This window comes from Perna viridis, chromosome 6 (assembly GCF_037379345.1).
Source record: "Perna viridis isolate PV_CMFRI_1.1 ecotype Kerala chromosome 6, ASM3737934v1, whole genome shotgun sequence".
Taxonomy (NCBI): Eukaryota; Metazoa; Mollusca; class Bivalvia; order Mytilida; family Mytilidae; genus Perna; species Perna viridis.
This window is the reverse complement of record NC_142450.1, coordinates 10520308-10534861: the sequence shown is the minus strand read 5'-3', so window position 1 is coordinate 10534861 and position 14554 is coordinate 10520308. Positions and strand designations below refer to the sequence as shown.

General features: G+C 32.2%; 2 protein-coding genes across 7 annotated transcripts in view; one reads left to right on the top strand and one right to left on the bottom strand.

The window, feature by feature from the left end:
• Positions 1-6252: 6252 nt before the first annotated feature.
• On the bottom strand, positions 6253-11444 carry LOC148613607 (phosphoglycolate phosphatase-like). 5 transcript variants are annotated; one of them, XM_088587050.1, is made up of 4 exons: positions 11345-11444; positions 10802-10951; positions 8070-8186; positions 6253-7652 (listed from the first exon to the last, which is right to left on the bottom strand). In XM_088587050.1, exon 4 carries the CDS (start codon positions 7312-7314, stop codon positions 6268-6270), a length of 1047 nt encoding a protein of 348 aa, XP_088443176.1. In that variant the 5' UTR covers positions 7315-7652; positions 8070-8186; positions 10802-10951; positions 11345-11444; the 3' UTR covers positions 6253-6267. The 5 variants fall into 5 exon arrangements, with proteins under 5 accessions (XP_088443176.1, XP_088443177.1, XP_088443179.1 ...); XM_088587051.1 differs by having other exon boundaries at positions 11409-11435; XM_088587053.1 differs by adding an exon at positions 10106-10157 and having other exon boundaries at positions 10802-11434.
• A 1270-nt stretch (positions 11445-12714) lies between these two features.
• LOC148613606 (uncharacterized) overlaps positions 12715-14554 on the top strand; it is a 32649-nt gene continuing 30809 nt past the window's right edge. Inside the window, exons 1-2 of one of the 2 annotated variants that reach the window (XM_088587047.1) lie at positions 12715-12865; positions 13650-13828. In XM_088587047.1, the coding sequence (XP_088443173.1) occupies positions 12822-12865; positions 13650-13828 (223 nt within the window). In that variant the 5' untranslated portion in view covers positions 12715-12821. Of the gene's footprint in view, positions 12866-13177; positions 13225-13649; positions 13829-14554 lie in introns of those variants that run through there. The other variant, XM_088587048.1, reaches the window with a different exon arrangement.

The following is a 14554-nucleotide window of genomic DNA, read 5'->3' as shown; positions in this document are numbered from 1 at the left end:
AAATTAACATATGGCTTATTATATATAACTCCTGTTCATAGGAGATATAAAATATAAAGAATGTACATAGAATTCACAATTAAGGGAGATAACTCTGTCAATGACAATGAAACATAATAAATGTAGAAACTATTGAATTTTTAATGTGAACTATCTCCTAAAAGCAGACAGATTAGATTGAATTATTATATATTTCATCATATAGACCAAAAAAACAATTGAATTACAAAAATACAAATCTGTAGCATTTTGGGGTGTATAACATATATGTATTAGAGAGTTTGCATGACTCTTTCAAAGACTGCTAATTAATACAATCTATACTTACATGTATCAGTTTTATGAGGTTCGTGCTCTTCTTTGTGTACTTTGTATTTATTTTGTTGTGCAGTTAAATCTTCGTCTATTGTATTCTTTTGTATTCATGTTTCTTTTGTCCCCGTATTTTCGCTCGTTTGGACCACCAATGTTACAACTTCTTCATAGGATTCAACTTATAAACAATGAAGAGTAGTAATTGCAATATACACTGTCATAGATAACAAAAATAAGATAAACAAAAGACCTTGAAGCATTTTCTTACGACTTGTGACCAGAAGTAATGCTAATTCCAAACGGTGTCTTCAACCTATGTCAACATTTTAAAATATCATATTCAAGGAATATACAAACAAAATACAATAGGTGTTTATTTAACAATTAAGCCATAATTTATGGCTTAAATACAGGTAATTTTCAGTCATAAAAAAATAGAAAAAATCATTTTATTGCAAGCGTGAATTTTAATTAAAATATAAAAAAATTTTGTTAAATCAGAGACTTTAAAAAATAAATATATGAATAAAGTTTGATAAGTTAATGAAGAAATGAAATAAAATATAAACATATCAAGCCATCTTAATGTGTTAGCAAGACACTTTGAATGATGTTCACTTTGTTTGATAATTAAACTGAGTTTGCCAAGCCTATCTCGAAATGTCAAAATGATGGTGAGTATACCAACCCTGAGTAGGTATAAAGAGACATGTTCTTCCAATTTCACTCATAATTCACTAGTAACAATTATGGCAAATGCTCAGTTAGATATTCGCTTTGTAGGTAACCAGAATTTATTCCACAATGGTTACAAGTTCCGAGTAAAGACACGACGGGGCAACAGATGTTATTGGATATGTACTACGCCCAACTGTACTGCAACACTAAACACTCTTGACAAACAGGCTAGTTAAACTACCAGATAGACACAACTACAAAGATGAAAAAATCCAACTTAAAGTTGATGAGGTTATGTAACAAATCAAGAAACGCTGCAGAGAGGAGACCACACCAGTTCCAACTATATATGAGCAGGAGGTTGTTAAGTTACGCAATCCAGAATGGAATGATGAGAGCCAACAAGTTGTTGAAAAACTACCCACATTTGAGTATTTCCAGGTATTACAGGCAAAGGCTGCTTTTTGCATTATACTCAGTGCATTTGGAGGAAAGCGCAAGATATCGGACTTCAGACCCACTACAAGAACAACGATGACATCAACAAAGTGGTACGACGAGCAGCATCTAGAGCATCTAGAGGGCTGGCATCACAAGCTGAAGAACCATGTTAGACATCCGCATCTAAATGTATACGACCTGATTACTCTACTCAAACAACAACAAGCAGCAACAGAAATACGACTCATACAGTATGCAGCAGGTGGTAAGCGTGTACTCAGAAAACGCAAGTACATTGAAATAGACAACCGACTCAGCAACTTGAAAGAATGGTGAACTCACTACTACTCACTACGCCGAAATATATGGAGCCTTAAAATGGATATGCAACAAACTTTCAACACAATCATTACAAACTATTGTACATGTACAAATAAAATTGGTACCAAAATAAAATGGAAGTAAATGTACAAAATTTACCAAAATAAAATAAAAGTTAATCAACAACAACAAAAAATCACCAAAATCATACAAAAAACAGCATCTAAAATAATTACAAGCTGAAATAAATTTGATACATAATTATAATTTGACAGGTAAAGCAATTACAAATAATTAGTCACATTGCTTATACAAGACAAATATGATTACACAATAATCAACCTACGCCAACATACTTTTTTACCTTTATTTATATTTTTTTTTCAAAATGTTGGCATAGGTTGAATGAACCTTCCAAACAGCGTTAATTGTCTGCCAGTTTGCTTAAAATCTGCAAAAGGAAACCCTTCTTTCATTGCAAATACAGTTTTTTTTATAGCATTAGACATTGATAATGTACTAGAATTAATTTACAAACTCGTTGAAAATACATTTTCGACATTTTTGCTCTAAATACTTCTACTTGCTTTATAAGTCCATTGTCAACATAAGAACTCGGTTCTAGAAAAAGAGGCCAATCATTACAGTTAGGCCAATTAAAACAAATCGAGCTTTAGGAAAAAAATTTCCAGAAACATAACTGCTTTAACGAAACAAGATTCGGGCTAATGTATTCTTTAAAATTGTTTAAAAAATGTCGCGCAAATGAATTGAGTTCTTTTCAATCGGATAATAAGAACATAACTCTCCGGGTCATCGGCGGAAAATTCATCAATGATAAAAGCTACAAAAGTTGCGTTTCTTTTAATTATGAAGTCCTAATAATATAATAAATGCTTGAATTTTTTAATTCAAACATTTCTTTTTAGAACAAAATGATTGAACTGATTAATTCAAACTTTTATAAACAATTACAAGTCCCGTATGCATAGTTAAGGTGGTAGACCTGAGGTAAGGGACATAACTCTTGAAATCAGGTATATGTTTGTATCATATTCCATTTCACTAAAGCATATCAAGCTTTCACTTAAAACAGAATGAAATAAATCCAAATTACTCTGATGCTTACATTAGATGGGTGAAAAATGCTGAATACAAACGTTTCAATGACTTTTAAGAGTTGTACCCCTTACATAGGTCTACCACCTTAACTTAACTTCAGTGTAAGCAATGTATATTTTCAATCGACTGTAAAAGAAATGAACAACAACAAAGAATCAAATAAAATGAATGTTGACGGTCTTGATAAGTAATTAATTCAAAAGAAAACAATTATACAATTAACAATAGAATGGAATATACATGCCATAAAATTTAGAGTAAACTGGTCTCAGTTGAAGATCTCCATAATTAATGCCAGACAGACATTTTGTACAGTTTGTGTATGTTATAAACGACCATTTTCTTTCATATTGGGGAGGATTTTAGTGGGTAGGTATACCATTCATTTGCCTAAATGGCTTGGAATACGTTAAATTATGCAGTAATTGCCCTGGTTCATTAGGAAGCCAAGATGCTAGGTAAATGGGTTTGAATATAAAAAAGTTTGTTTGAAGTAGGGTACTTGAAAAAAATGCACATTACAGGTGAAATGGAAGAACATATGAAATTCCGAAAATTCCCCATTTTTATGAACTCATTATTGTCACTTTTAAAACTGAAAAATACGCGCCTGAGCAAATATCAGCAAATGTGTTGAATACGTCAGTTATCAAAACACTAGTACCCAACATGTCTTTTTTTACATCGATTATCTGCTAAAAATTAACAATATGGTCCATGTTTAAGTTTTTTTTCATGTGTAAGAGGGGGGGGGCAATTTTTCACCTAACTTATTTGAAAAAGTTCAAATATTTATTACTTGGGATTATTTGTAAGCTTGGACACTATATAAATGTACTGTATCACACAAACGATTGTTTACACTACGGTATATTCTGTAAAAATGACAATAACGGGTTATATAGAAGAAATTCTGAAAATTTCCGTTTTTACGATTTTATAATAAATGTAATTCCAAAAAGAAAAATCTAAGCGCCTGAATAATTTATTGATCATATACTAAATGTATGTTGGACACATCATTATCTTATTAATGAATGCCTAAAATATGAGTTTTACAGTGTATGTATGCTGTGAATGAAAATTTTTGTTTGATACGCTGACCAGTTTTCTAGGAAACATTTTTTTAAACTGTTTCTTGAAAACTAGTTTTTCATGGTTTATTTGTGTAGAAAAATAAATATCTATTGAATGATACCAAATCTGAGACGTTTTATTTGACCAATATAACTTGAAGTCGAATTTTTGCGACTTTTTAGGGGAAATCGAAAATCCTGTTTTTTTTTTGTATTTTGTGATAAATTTTGTCTACGAAAATTGCAGCAAGTAATCAGAAGAATTTTTCGGTGGGGTAGGGGTACATTTTTTTCATTTTACTCCAAAACTCTAAATGATTCTGCAACTTTCTTGGCACCATTGTAAAGCTGTGACATTGGGTTACATGATAATACTGCAAGTATTTAGTTTCTTTGGACCTACTGTCCATGGGATATTTAGAATCTCGAACAATTGAGTCACAAAAAAATCTTGGTTTGGGTGTAAAAGTGGAACACAAATATAGTCTAACACTGAAAAAGAATTTAAGAATATTCTTTGGCGACAAATTGATTCGGTTATGAGAAGTAAAATCGTGCCTGAAAATCAACACGAAGTTGATGAGTGGGGGTGCACGGTTTACACTTTAGGCCATGGACTATTATACCTACATGCTGCTGATTGTATTTATATTTGTCTCTACCGTTAATTATCCATCATTTCAAGTTTATGTATAATATGGGCATACCTTGCCGTACCCACTCAACGAGTTATTTTCACACCGGAATGATCGGCCTATAGGCTTAGCTATGTACATTATTTGCGTTTTTGCATTCCGCAGATATACATGTAGCTTAAACTCTATAGTAAGCATATACACGTAATTTGAAATGTGCATGTGGATGAGTTTGAAAAGTTATGTCATCTCACTGACTTCTCAGAGGCGGCTTCTTCCGATATTTTTGTATGAATACACATGTACACGAGTGTGTCCAGTACTACATTTTTTGTATAGGTAACTTTTGCTTGATCTGTCGGTTAGAAGGGTCGCTAATTTGAAATAATATTTAAGAACAGGATCACACATTGAGCACAGTAGTTTTCTAGAGAAGTGCCATTTATTATAGGATTAAGCATCTATTTTAGGAGAAATTATATTTTCATCGCCGCTCTTGTTGAGCATTTATGTATGGGGTATGTAAGTCTCGTCATGTAACCCCGTGATTTCACGAGAATGTGTTCTAGTCTACCTTTCAAAAGCAAGAGATTTGTCATTTAGAGAGCGTTGAGTTCAGTGTTAAGAGCAACAATCTTTCTGTGTAAACAATACTGATAAAAATGACAAATAACTATTTCTACATGATAAACGTATTAAGAAAAAACATAAACTAGAAGATTTTGCATTGTTATAGGTGTAAAACCACTATTAAAAGTCCCATTACTTTCTATGTTGAATTAAGCAATTTTCAAGGTCCCAATCTTTTTTAAAGTTTGTTAAAATGAACTTTAACAGGTTTTATCATAGAGGGGACTCTTTAAAGACTCACTCATAAAATTTGCAGCATACCTTTAATGGCTTCTAAGAAAGAACGGTGAAGTGAAAGTAGACGGGTACTAAAAATACTACTTTCCTTTTGGAAATTTGACAAATCAATGGGCTTAAGATCTGGCCTCTAACAAATTATTCTCTACATCAGAAACAAAACTGTTGTATTCAGTGTGTGCCTGACATGATAAGCTTTCAGATGATACCCAGTTTGCATATACTGGTTAAATCATAAAAAAAATACACAAGGCATCCTAGGAACTTTTTTGTTTTTTTACGGACTACTTTCTGGTATGTGCAGGCGACTGGTTCCCCTTAATAGTGGTATTATACCTATATATACAGCGTTTTGAGTACCCAGAAGTATACAATGAAATACAGATCGGTCTTCGGTTTTCAAATACGTTCTACATCGGAAATTCTGGTAAAGAAAATGAAACTAGATCGACACTTACAGTTACCATATTTGGAGAAAATATATATTCAGCAAAGGGACAACTGTCTAGAACATTTTTATTACTAGTCTAGAACGGTAAATGTTTTTCCGTGTTTTAGCACAGGGTATGACTTTTCAAGACTATTGGAATAGTAATACCAAAAATAATTTCCATAGCCACTGAGCAAAAGCCATATTATTAGAGCGGATCCAAAACGTTGGGTGAACTTTGATTTGATTCTGTTTAGGGGGTGTTTCCTCGTATTATGCATGTTTATGTCAGCAGGTGCCCCATTGTGAAGTTTCAAAGTTGTTGGTACTCATTGGAAAAATATGTTTTAATGATATGACGCAAATGGCAAATAATCAAAATCTATTTATCATATAAATTAACAATATCTGCAAGCGAATTGAGTATATAAGTTGGCTCTGAAAACTGCCCAGTGTTCAAATTGTCAAGATTGTGGGTGCCGGTAAGTACAAAAAGCGAGTCGATACCAACATTCGTACCAAAAGCAATGTCAGCCTTCAAGCTATCTCCGACAAATATAGTTCTGTCTTTCACGATTTCTGGATGCTTCTTCATGACACAATCCAAAAAGAGAGAATGGGGTTTTCCTACAACTACTGGTTCCTTCTTTGCCGCCATTGAGACGGCTTTCACTAAAGTTCCTGTAACAGGTTGCATTCTGTTGGCCCCAAGAGGAAAACTTATTTCCACATCGTTTGAAGCAATGTAAAGACAGTTCGTATCCTGAATATAACTGGCTGCTTTGTATAGCTTATTGTAGTGAAAATGTTCATCATAACCGACTACCACTGCTTTTACACTTTCCCTGAATTCCATCGCTAATAAATCTGCAGGATCACATGACGGTTTATCGAAATCGGGACCACTTCCAAAGAAGTTGATGCCAGCTTTCGTGAACTCCGTAGCCATACCTGGGCTGCCGACCAAGTATACGAGTCCATCGCCAATTTTGGCGATATCTTTTAAGTACACCGCCGTAGCATAAGCAACACCGAAAATGTTATCCTCGGCGGAATCAAATCCATACTTTTGAAATTTTAACTTATAGTTGTAGTTTGAATGGATACTGTTATTTGTCACAAAAATTAACCTTTTACCAAGTTTGTTAAGTAGCTCAATTGCCTTGTCAATTCCAGGAATTTCGGTCAAATGATCTGCTCCCCATAGAGTCCCATCACAGTCAAGCATGAAAGTATCATACTTATCCAGAAACCCTTTAAAGCCTTTTTCGTTCAGCAATATCGGCGCCTTCTCCATTTTTGAGTACGTGTAGGTGGTCCGGTCATTATGCAACTGCTCTCCGGATATTCTCGCGACAAATCCGTTTATAGTTCTATATTTAGTCACTCCTCGCTTAATTAAGGCTTTGGTACATTTCGAATATTGCATGACAATGAAAGAGTGTCCCTTAATATGTGAGGATAAACTACTTTATTACTTCACCCATTTCTAAACACGTGTTTTTTTCATATGTACGGACTTAAGGAAAAAAACAATCTACTCGGAAATCCTCTTTCTCTGTTTAATTCAATTTATGACCTTCACCTACAACTTCTCCAGCCCATTGGACAGTATAAATAAAAAGAAACTCTAATGTCTAAATATAGGTCCACAGCAGTGACTTCAGAAATGTCAACTTGGAAATATTGTCAAAGAGGCATAACTCCAGTTTAAAATTCAAGTTAAAATACAGTTCAGCAAATTATAGTCCATTTCAAATTCAGGCTCTGAAAATACACAAAAAATATTAAATGGAAATGCAAATGAACTTTTATAAATTAAGGTGCATATTAATTCAGTATTCAACAAGGGTCTTATATCTTATAGTCTGTGTTTAACTCCTGACACAAAGTACAAACAAGTTATATCTAACTTAACATTTTTCCATCATGATAAGATATACACATACATATATATGTGTGTGTGTGTTTGTTGGTGTGTGATTGCATTTATTTATCTTTTTGCAATAATTTCTATTTTTGTTCTATAATTTTGCCATAAAAATATATCTACATCAAATAAAAAATATAAACAAATATTCAAATATGTACCCTACATGCAGCCAAGTAAGATAAACATTTTCTATTCTGATTTACAGCAAACACACTAATCAATTATAAATTAATTAACAAACTCATATTTACAATAATTTTAAAATTCCTTCTTCCAAATCTTCCTTCAACTCTTCAATAGTCATATCGTATTTTTCTAATTTGCTATGTTCTTTTTCATTTTTTTTTTTTGGTATTCCAGTAGACAACCTGCAATTGATAATATGATTAAATGTTTTGGTCGCATAACATTTTCAAAGCAAGTAACATAAAATATAATTATACCACAACAACAGGAAAATATGAAATAATCATTAGATGCATAAAAAGCATTCAAAGCATATAATATTTACATCACAAGACAACAAAACATAAGCAATTTTGTGTTAAAAAGCAACACAGACATAGAGAGTTAATATTAATAAACAGTATGAAAATAAAGGCAATTTTAAAGCACAACGACCAAGCTGATATTTGTTTTATAATAAATGTATGTAATAATCAATCTTATTTCTTACATACTCTATCATTTTCATGAAATGAAGTGATGTAAATTTAAAGGATAGCTACTTTGACATCAACAAGTTATAACTTGTAAACAAAACCACATGCAATTCTTTCGCTTTATCATCATGCTTATTAATGTGTTGATAAAAGAAGACTTTATCAATACATATTGGATAATCACATATTTATCAATGTGTATATACAATGTTCATGTACTCATCAAAATATTTACAATCCTCCTTAAAAACAATGTTACATATAGGTGCTACAGTATTCATGCAGTAACAAAGCATCTCCACAACGTGAAGCTTCATACCACTGAAGATGTGAAAAGTCCTTAAAACCCTGAACTGTTGGGACAAACGTTATTATAACTATTTCATGTTTTAGATAATATGATAAGCAGTGTGATTTTTAGAGATTGATTTAATGATATACAGTTAAGGCTTTGCAAAGCTAGCTATTTCACCTTTATCACACACTAATATTTTGTTTTGGATCCAATTAATGATGACACTTTATAGTCGTATTATTCTTCATTGGTTCTTACATAATACCATACAATACCAAAGAGACTTTATGTTCAAATAAAAAATAAAATTTACACTATACTTCTTATTACAGTAATTGCTATATACATATGGAGACATAAACATACATGTACATGTAACATGTTGAATAAAAATCCATTTCAATTATGGCGGGCTTAAAAAAAAAATTAGAATAATCAGAAGTTTTGATGTGAAATTCTTATTCCTTACTAGAATCAGACTGTTAATATATAACTAAAAATTTTTTATTAAGTTATTGTAAGAAAGGGAGAAAATAAAACTCTTTTTCTCAAAATAGTAAGAAAGGGAGATAATAAAACTTATTCTCAATATAGTAAGCATTAATATTTAAAGATAAATTTACTGGTTTCGCTTTCTACGCTTGATATAGCTGAAGATATTATGAGGTGAAGAATCTCTATCACTTTGCTCATTACTATCTTCAGGAATAATCAATGGAGGAAGGTGAAATTCTAATTCATCACTGGAATCAGATTGTAAATTTAGAGCAGTGTCTCTGCAACTAACCTCATAGCCAATAGGAGGCTGAGTTTCATCATCACTGCCAAATGTACATTCTGATTCAGGTGAAGGCAAAGGAGAATCAGTCTGTGAAAGAATCATTGAGTCATAGAAACTGGTTCGAAAACAAATTGGAGGTTGTGTTTCATCTGAATCAATGAAACTTGCACTGACTGATTCACCTGCATGGTCATTGGCGTACTCTGATTCTGACAACAGTTGATTTTCAAAATCATTTTCTGAATGTTTTAAAAGTAACTTTGTATCAGAATCAGATAGGGTATCATCACCAGATGAAAACCCTATGACATCAATCAGCTGACTGTTTTCTGATGAAGACTCATTTGATGATGTCTCTACAAAATCTAAATTAAAAAATCATCGTCAACAGCAGCAATTATGCTTGCCTTCTTCCCACAATTACGGCAATTACAGTCTCCTGGATATGTGCAGGCATCATGAAGTTCCTCAGCTATATTTTATCTTGGAGAACTCCAAAATATTCACCAAAGATAAATCTGTACATTAATGCTGCAGTAGCATCATCACCTTTTGGAAATTCCATCCAAAATCTTTTAATAAGACCACTTCTAGCCATTTTCTGTAAAATCACAGAATATGAACGTTTCATTCTTACGATCCTGCTGAATTAATAAAATACAACTTTCCTTATAGTTAGGTTACTACAACAAAGTACATCTTAACAAGCATCCAAGTAAGATTTTGTTTTCAATATCAAACTTTCATATAGGATGGACAGATAATTAAAACTTAGCTTTGGTTACCACCCCCTTCTTTAATGATGAGTTTGAAAATCTACATAAAGTACTAACACACAAATAGTAAAATGTTTGTACTGAATATTCAGTGCAAATATATATATCTTATATTGCAATTTAAAATAAGTTGAGTTATGTGTATTATATATGAACAAGACTTTATCAAAGGGAGATAACTGATATCATGAATAATTGTAAAAATGACAAATTTATGTAAATTGCAATAAAATAACGCTTAAACTCAATCATTCTTAACTATAAAACTCAATTTCGTCGCTTCAGAAAAAAAGTGCCAATGGGTGCCGTTCACTACTTCATTTTTCATTTGCTAAGAAGCATGATGAATGCGGCAAACACTTTTACCACAAAATCATAATTTTAAAATATTTAAAGATTGTCAACCGTTTACAATTATAAGTAATACTTATAAACTATAAATAAAATATAATAGAAACAACTAACTTACCTTGTCTAGTGCGTATAAGAAATAAGTAACAATTTAAGTATCCACATGAAGCACGACCCCGCAGAATCAGCAGATTTAGTCGATATTTACCGTTGGATTATCTGCCCTTTTACTACGTTCTTCAATTCGGAAGGTGGTCACCTGAAGTAGCTATCAGGCACGAGACCGCAATTAATTTTTAAGTGCATTTCAATATACACATTTGAGAAGATTAAAAAAATTCCACCGGCGCAAACTGAATAAAACTTCTCTGGCCTAAAGATATGTACAAACAGGATTTTATATATAAATTGTAGAAAATTTTACCATCATTTTCTGAAATTAATACATATAATTCGGAGATGGGGTAAACATGACAAATGAACTGAGTTAAAAGTCCTAAATTTTAACTTTCTTCCACTGAACCAAATCACAACTTTTAGTCAGAATTGATTAATGAAAAAAAAATCCCATGTAATTTTAACCTATTTTCTACCAATTTGAGGCAAAACTTCAGCAAATAAGTTTCCAGTAAAAATATGAAAAAATGTGGAAGGTACCTACTACAAAAGTTGGAACTATATTCGTATACAATGAAAACCAAGGGAAATTAATTGTGTTCTCGTACCATCATATGTCTAACAGAAAATATCACACCTGTTTGGTCAACCAAGCTTACGAAATCAACTTAATTTGTTAGAAACGAAAATTAAAATGCAATTGTTATCTTTTTTTTTTTTCGTAATCGGAGAAAATTAACACCTGTCTTTCGCTTCGGTATTGCTTCGCTTTTTACCCTTTGACCTTAAAGATGATCCTCTATGGAAACGCAAGTCACCTAATCGCAATTCTGTTTCCCGATTGGCCAAATACTGATAACTCCGTGGCGTTCGAGAAAAACCTGTATGGGAAATTGAAATTGCGTGGCATGTGTTATTTCAGTGAATGAAATGTAGAAAAATATTAGTAAAAGAACAAAATTTTACTGTGTCGGCTCTCTTTTTTAAAAGATAGTACTTGTTTTACAATACGATTTGACCATTCTCTGCATTTTCATGGCATTCCTCTCATCAATGTCACATCACCACCTTAAGCATTCATTTTTAACATATGTTCAACTTTCGGCTAATTTGTACTAATTTCCATGTACGATCATGAGCATGGTATTGTTCGTTTAAAACTGATGGAACATGCAGTTATTTAAGTTCTACAAATATATTGGGCTTGTCAGTAAATGATTTCTTAATGAGAATTTACAGTATAATTTATTAACATTTATTAAAAAGTAATTACTTTAAGGAAGCCAAGTTTCCCGCGGTAAACTTGACAGGTAGAAACCTAAATGAAAACTTCAGTTTAACATTATCATAAATAGCAGATGGATTGAAATCTGCAAACGCTGAATCAAAAAATTCATGACGAAAAAAAAGAGGAGTACATGTAATAAATAAAACTATTTCATTGTTTATGCGAGAATGGTACAAGTCTTTTTATTTTATTATTTTTTTTTAATTATACAACACATAGTAATCAAATTACATCATTTTATATCAAATATATATAACGTTAATTTGTTCTTGTTAGAGTCTAAGTTCAACAGCAGTCATTTCTATATTTTTTGTCAAAATATAATAAATTCCTGACAGCATGCATCCAAGTGGTTATATTACATCCCATATAGTTTCATAACCTTGCTGCAAGCTGCTTAGAAAATATTTCGGACAGATCTGTATAAAACCTTTGTGCCTCCAAAACTTCGTTTGTGGGGGCATAATGAATTGATAAAAATCAATGTGAATTATTTTCAACTGTATATAATCACTTTGAAAAATAATAAACTTCACATATTTCCCGTTAGTGTTTTATCTGGTCATAATATGGAGAGAGCTCACTCACTACGATTTATAAGCATGCATGGCTACCAACAGGTCAAAGATTCATTTCAGTTGGAGAAAAAAATTCTTTCGGGGAATTTGAGATGATGATGTGCGTGTGCTGGACTTAAAAATCCACTCAAATCAAATTGTTGGATGTGCCGAAAATGCAACCATTTGAACCAAACTTTATTTGTTGTTACTTGTCCAGGTAAATCCAAGTAACCGTAGCCAGTTTGTCCATTCTTTCACTTTCTTGATGTCAATGATGATGTATTTCTATCATAAATTCCGAAAAATAATTCTTGTGTCGTTCTTTTTGTTTTTGTTTTTGTTTTATTATTATTATTATTATTATTATTGTTTTGTTCTTGCATTAAAGATAACATTAATCCCTTGGCTGAAACAGAGAATTAAGTAATATATACATGTAGTCCCGGCTGCTGTTAAAGCTATTTGGAAACGCGGACGTCAATGAAGAGACCCACGTTTCAAGTGCGTGTCGTCTAAAATTCCGAGAAATATTTAAATCTCCATTTACTATGAGCGGTAAACGACAAGTTTGAAAATGTAAATAATGTGGTATTTTCCCTTTATGATTCTAATAAGATCTGCTTATAATTGTTTGAAGCGGAAATGATAAAGAAGTCGCAAACAACAATTAGTCTAGATAATCATGACGTGAGGCGACCAAGCAGAGCCCCAAGACGGCATAATTATTTGGACTAATCTCTCACATGATGCTCCTAGTTAATTAATTCATTTGTCGTACCTGACAGTCGGATCTCTCTTAATATATCGCACCAGACAATAACTATTTAGCCGTTTATTATGTTGCATCCGACAGTTGGCTCATTGTTAATAATATTGATGTACAAATTACATGAATGTACATATATGTATATCACACACAACAAATACATTTTTTAGATCTCAAATTATTAATGTGTCACACCACAATACTGAACTGCTGAAGAGTTTTTCATATTTTGCAGGTCAAAAAAGCGTGGGATTTTGCCAGCATTGTCTGAGTTGACAAATTTTCACTATAAGAAGAAGAAAGAAACCAGTACAAGTAGTGAAAATGATGACAGGGGAACAGAAGGTTCAGACAATGATATATATTGCTATGAAACGTCCACTGAGAGTACATCATCAGACCCAGGGGAAAAAGGTCTGAAAATAAATGTTACACTGTACATATGTAGTAGAAACCACAACTACAATGTATACTTACATGTGTTATGCAAAAAGCTAGAGTAAAAAAACATCATGCGAAAAACTATTGTCTGACCCCTATGTTCTATTTTTGTTAAAGGCAGTCATGTTTTTGGACGGATTGAAAATCCCTACATCATTTCTATGCAGGATACCCCAAAGAACATTCATATCAAGTTTGGTTTTATGATGAAGGAGGAAGACCATCAACAGCAAAAACAAAAAAAGTTGAAAAAAAAACACATAGAAAAATTAGATACATGGATCAGGATGGGTGTACTTTTTAGGATAAAGAATCTCTATCCTTGAATTTAATTATTTACTTGTGGGTTTCGTATTAAAATGTATGTTCATGTTGTGCGCATTAGTTGTGCTAATTGTGTAAGTGGTTAATTGATATAGAGTTGTTATCATATCAGACCTAAAATAATGCATATACATTTATTTATACCCCACTTAATGGTATAATAGAATCACCTTGTCCGTCATTTCATCCATTCGTCCAAATTTTGTCACAATTATCTCTGATTGATTTCAAATTTTGTGTGTGGCTTTATATAGATTGGGCAAAAGTTGAAGTAATTTTGGGTGTTGTACAATATCAACTTCCAGTACAAGTGGGGTATACCAAGCACCACATTTTGTACAACTTCATGTTACGAATGTACTGCATCTGTGTATT

Excerpts from the sequence above, each read along its gene's own strand:
- LOC148613607 (XM_088587050.1), bottom strand. The coding sequence starts at position 7,314 with ATGCAATATTCGAAATGTACCAAAGCCTTAATTAAGCGAGGAGTGACT.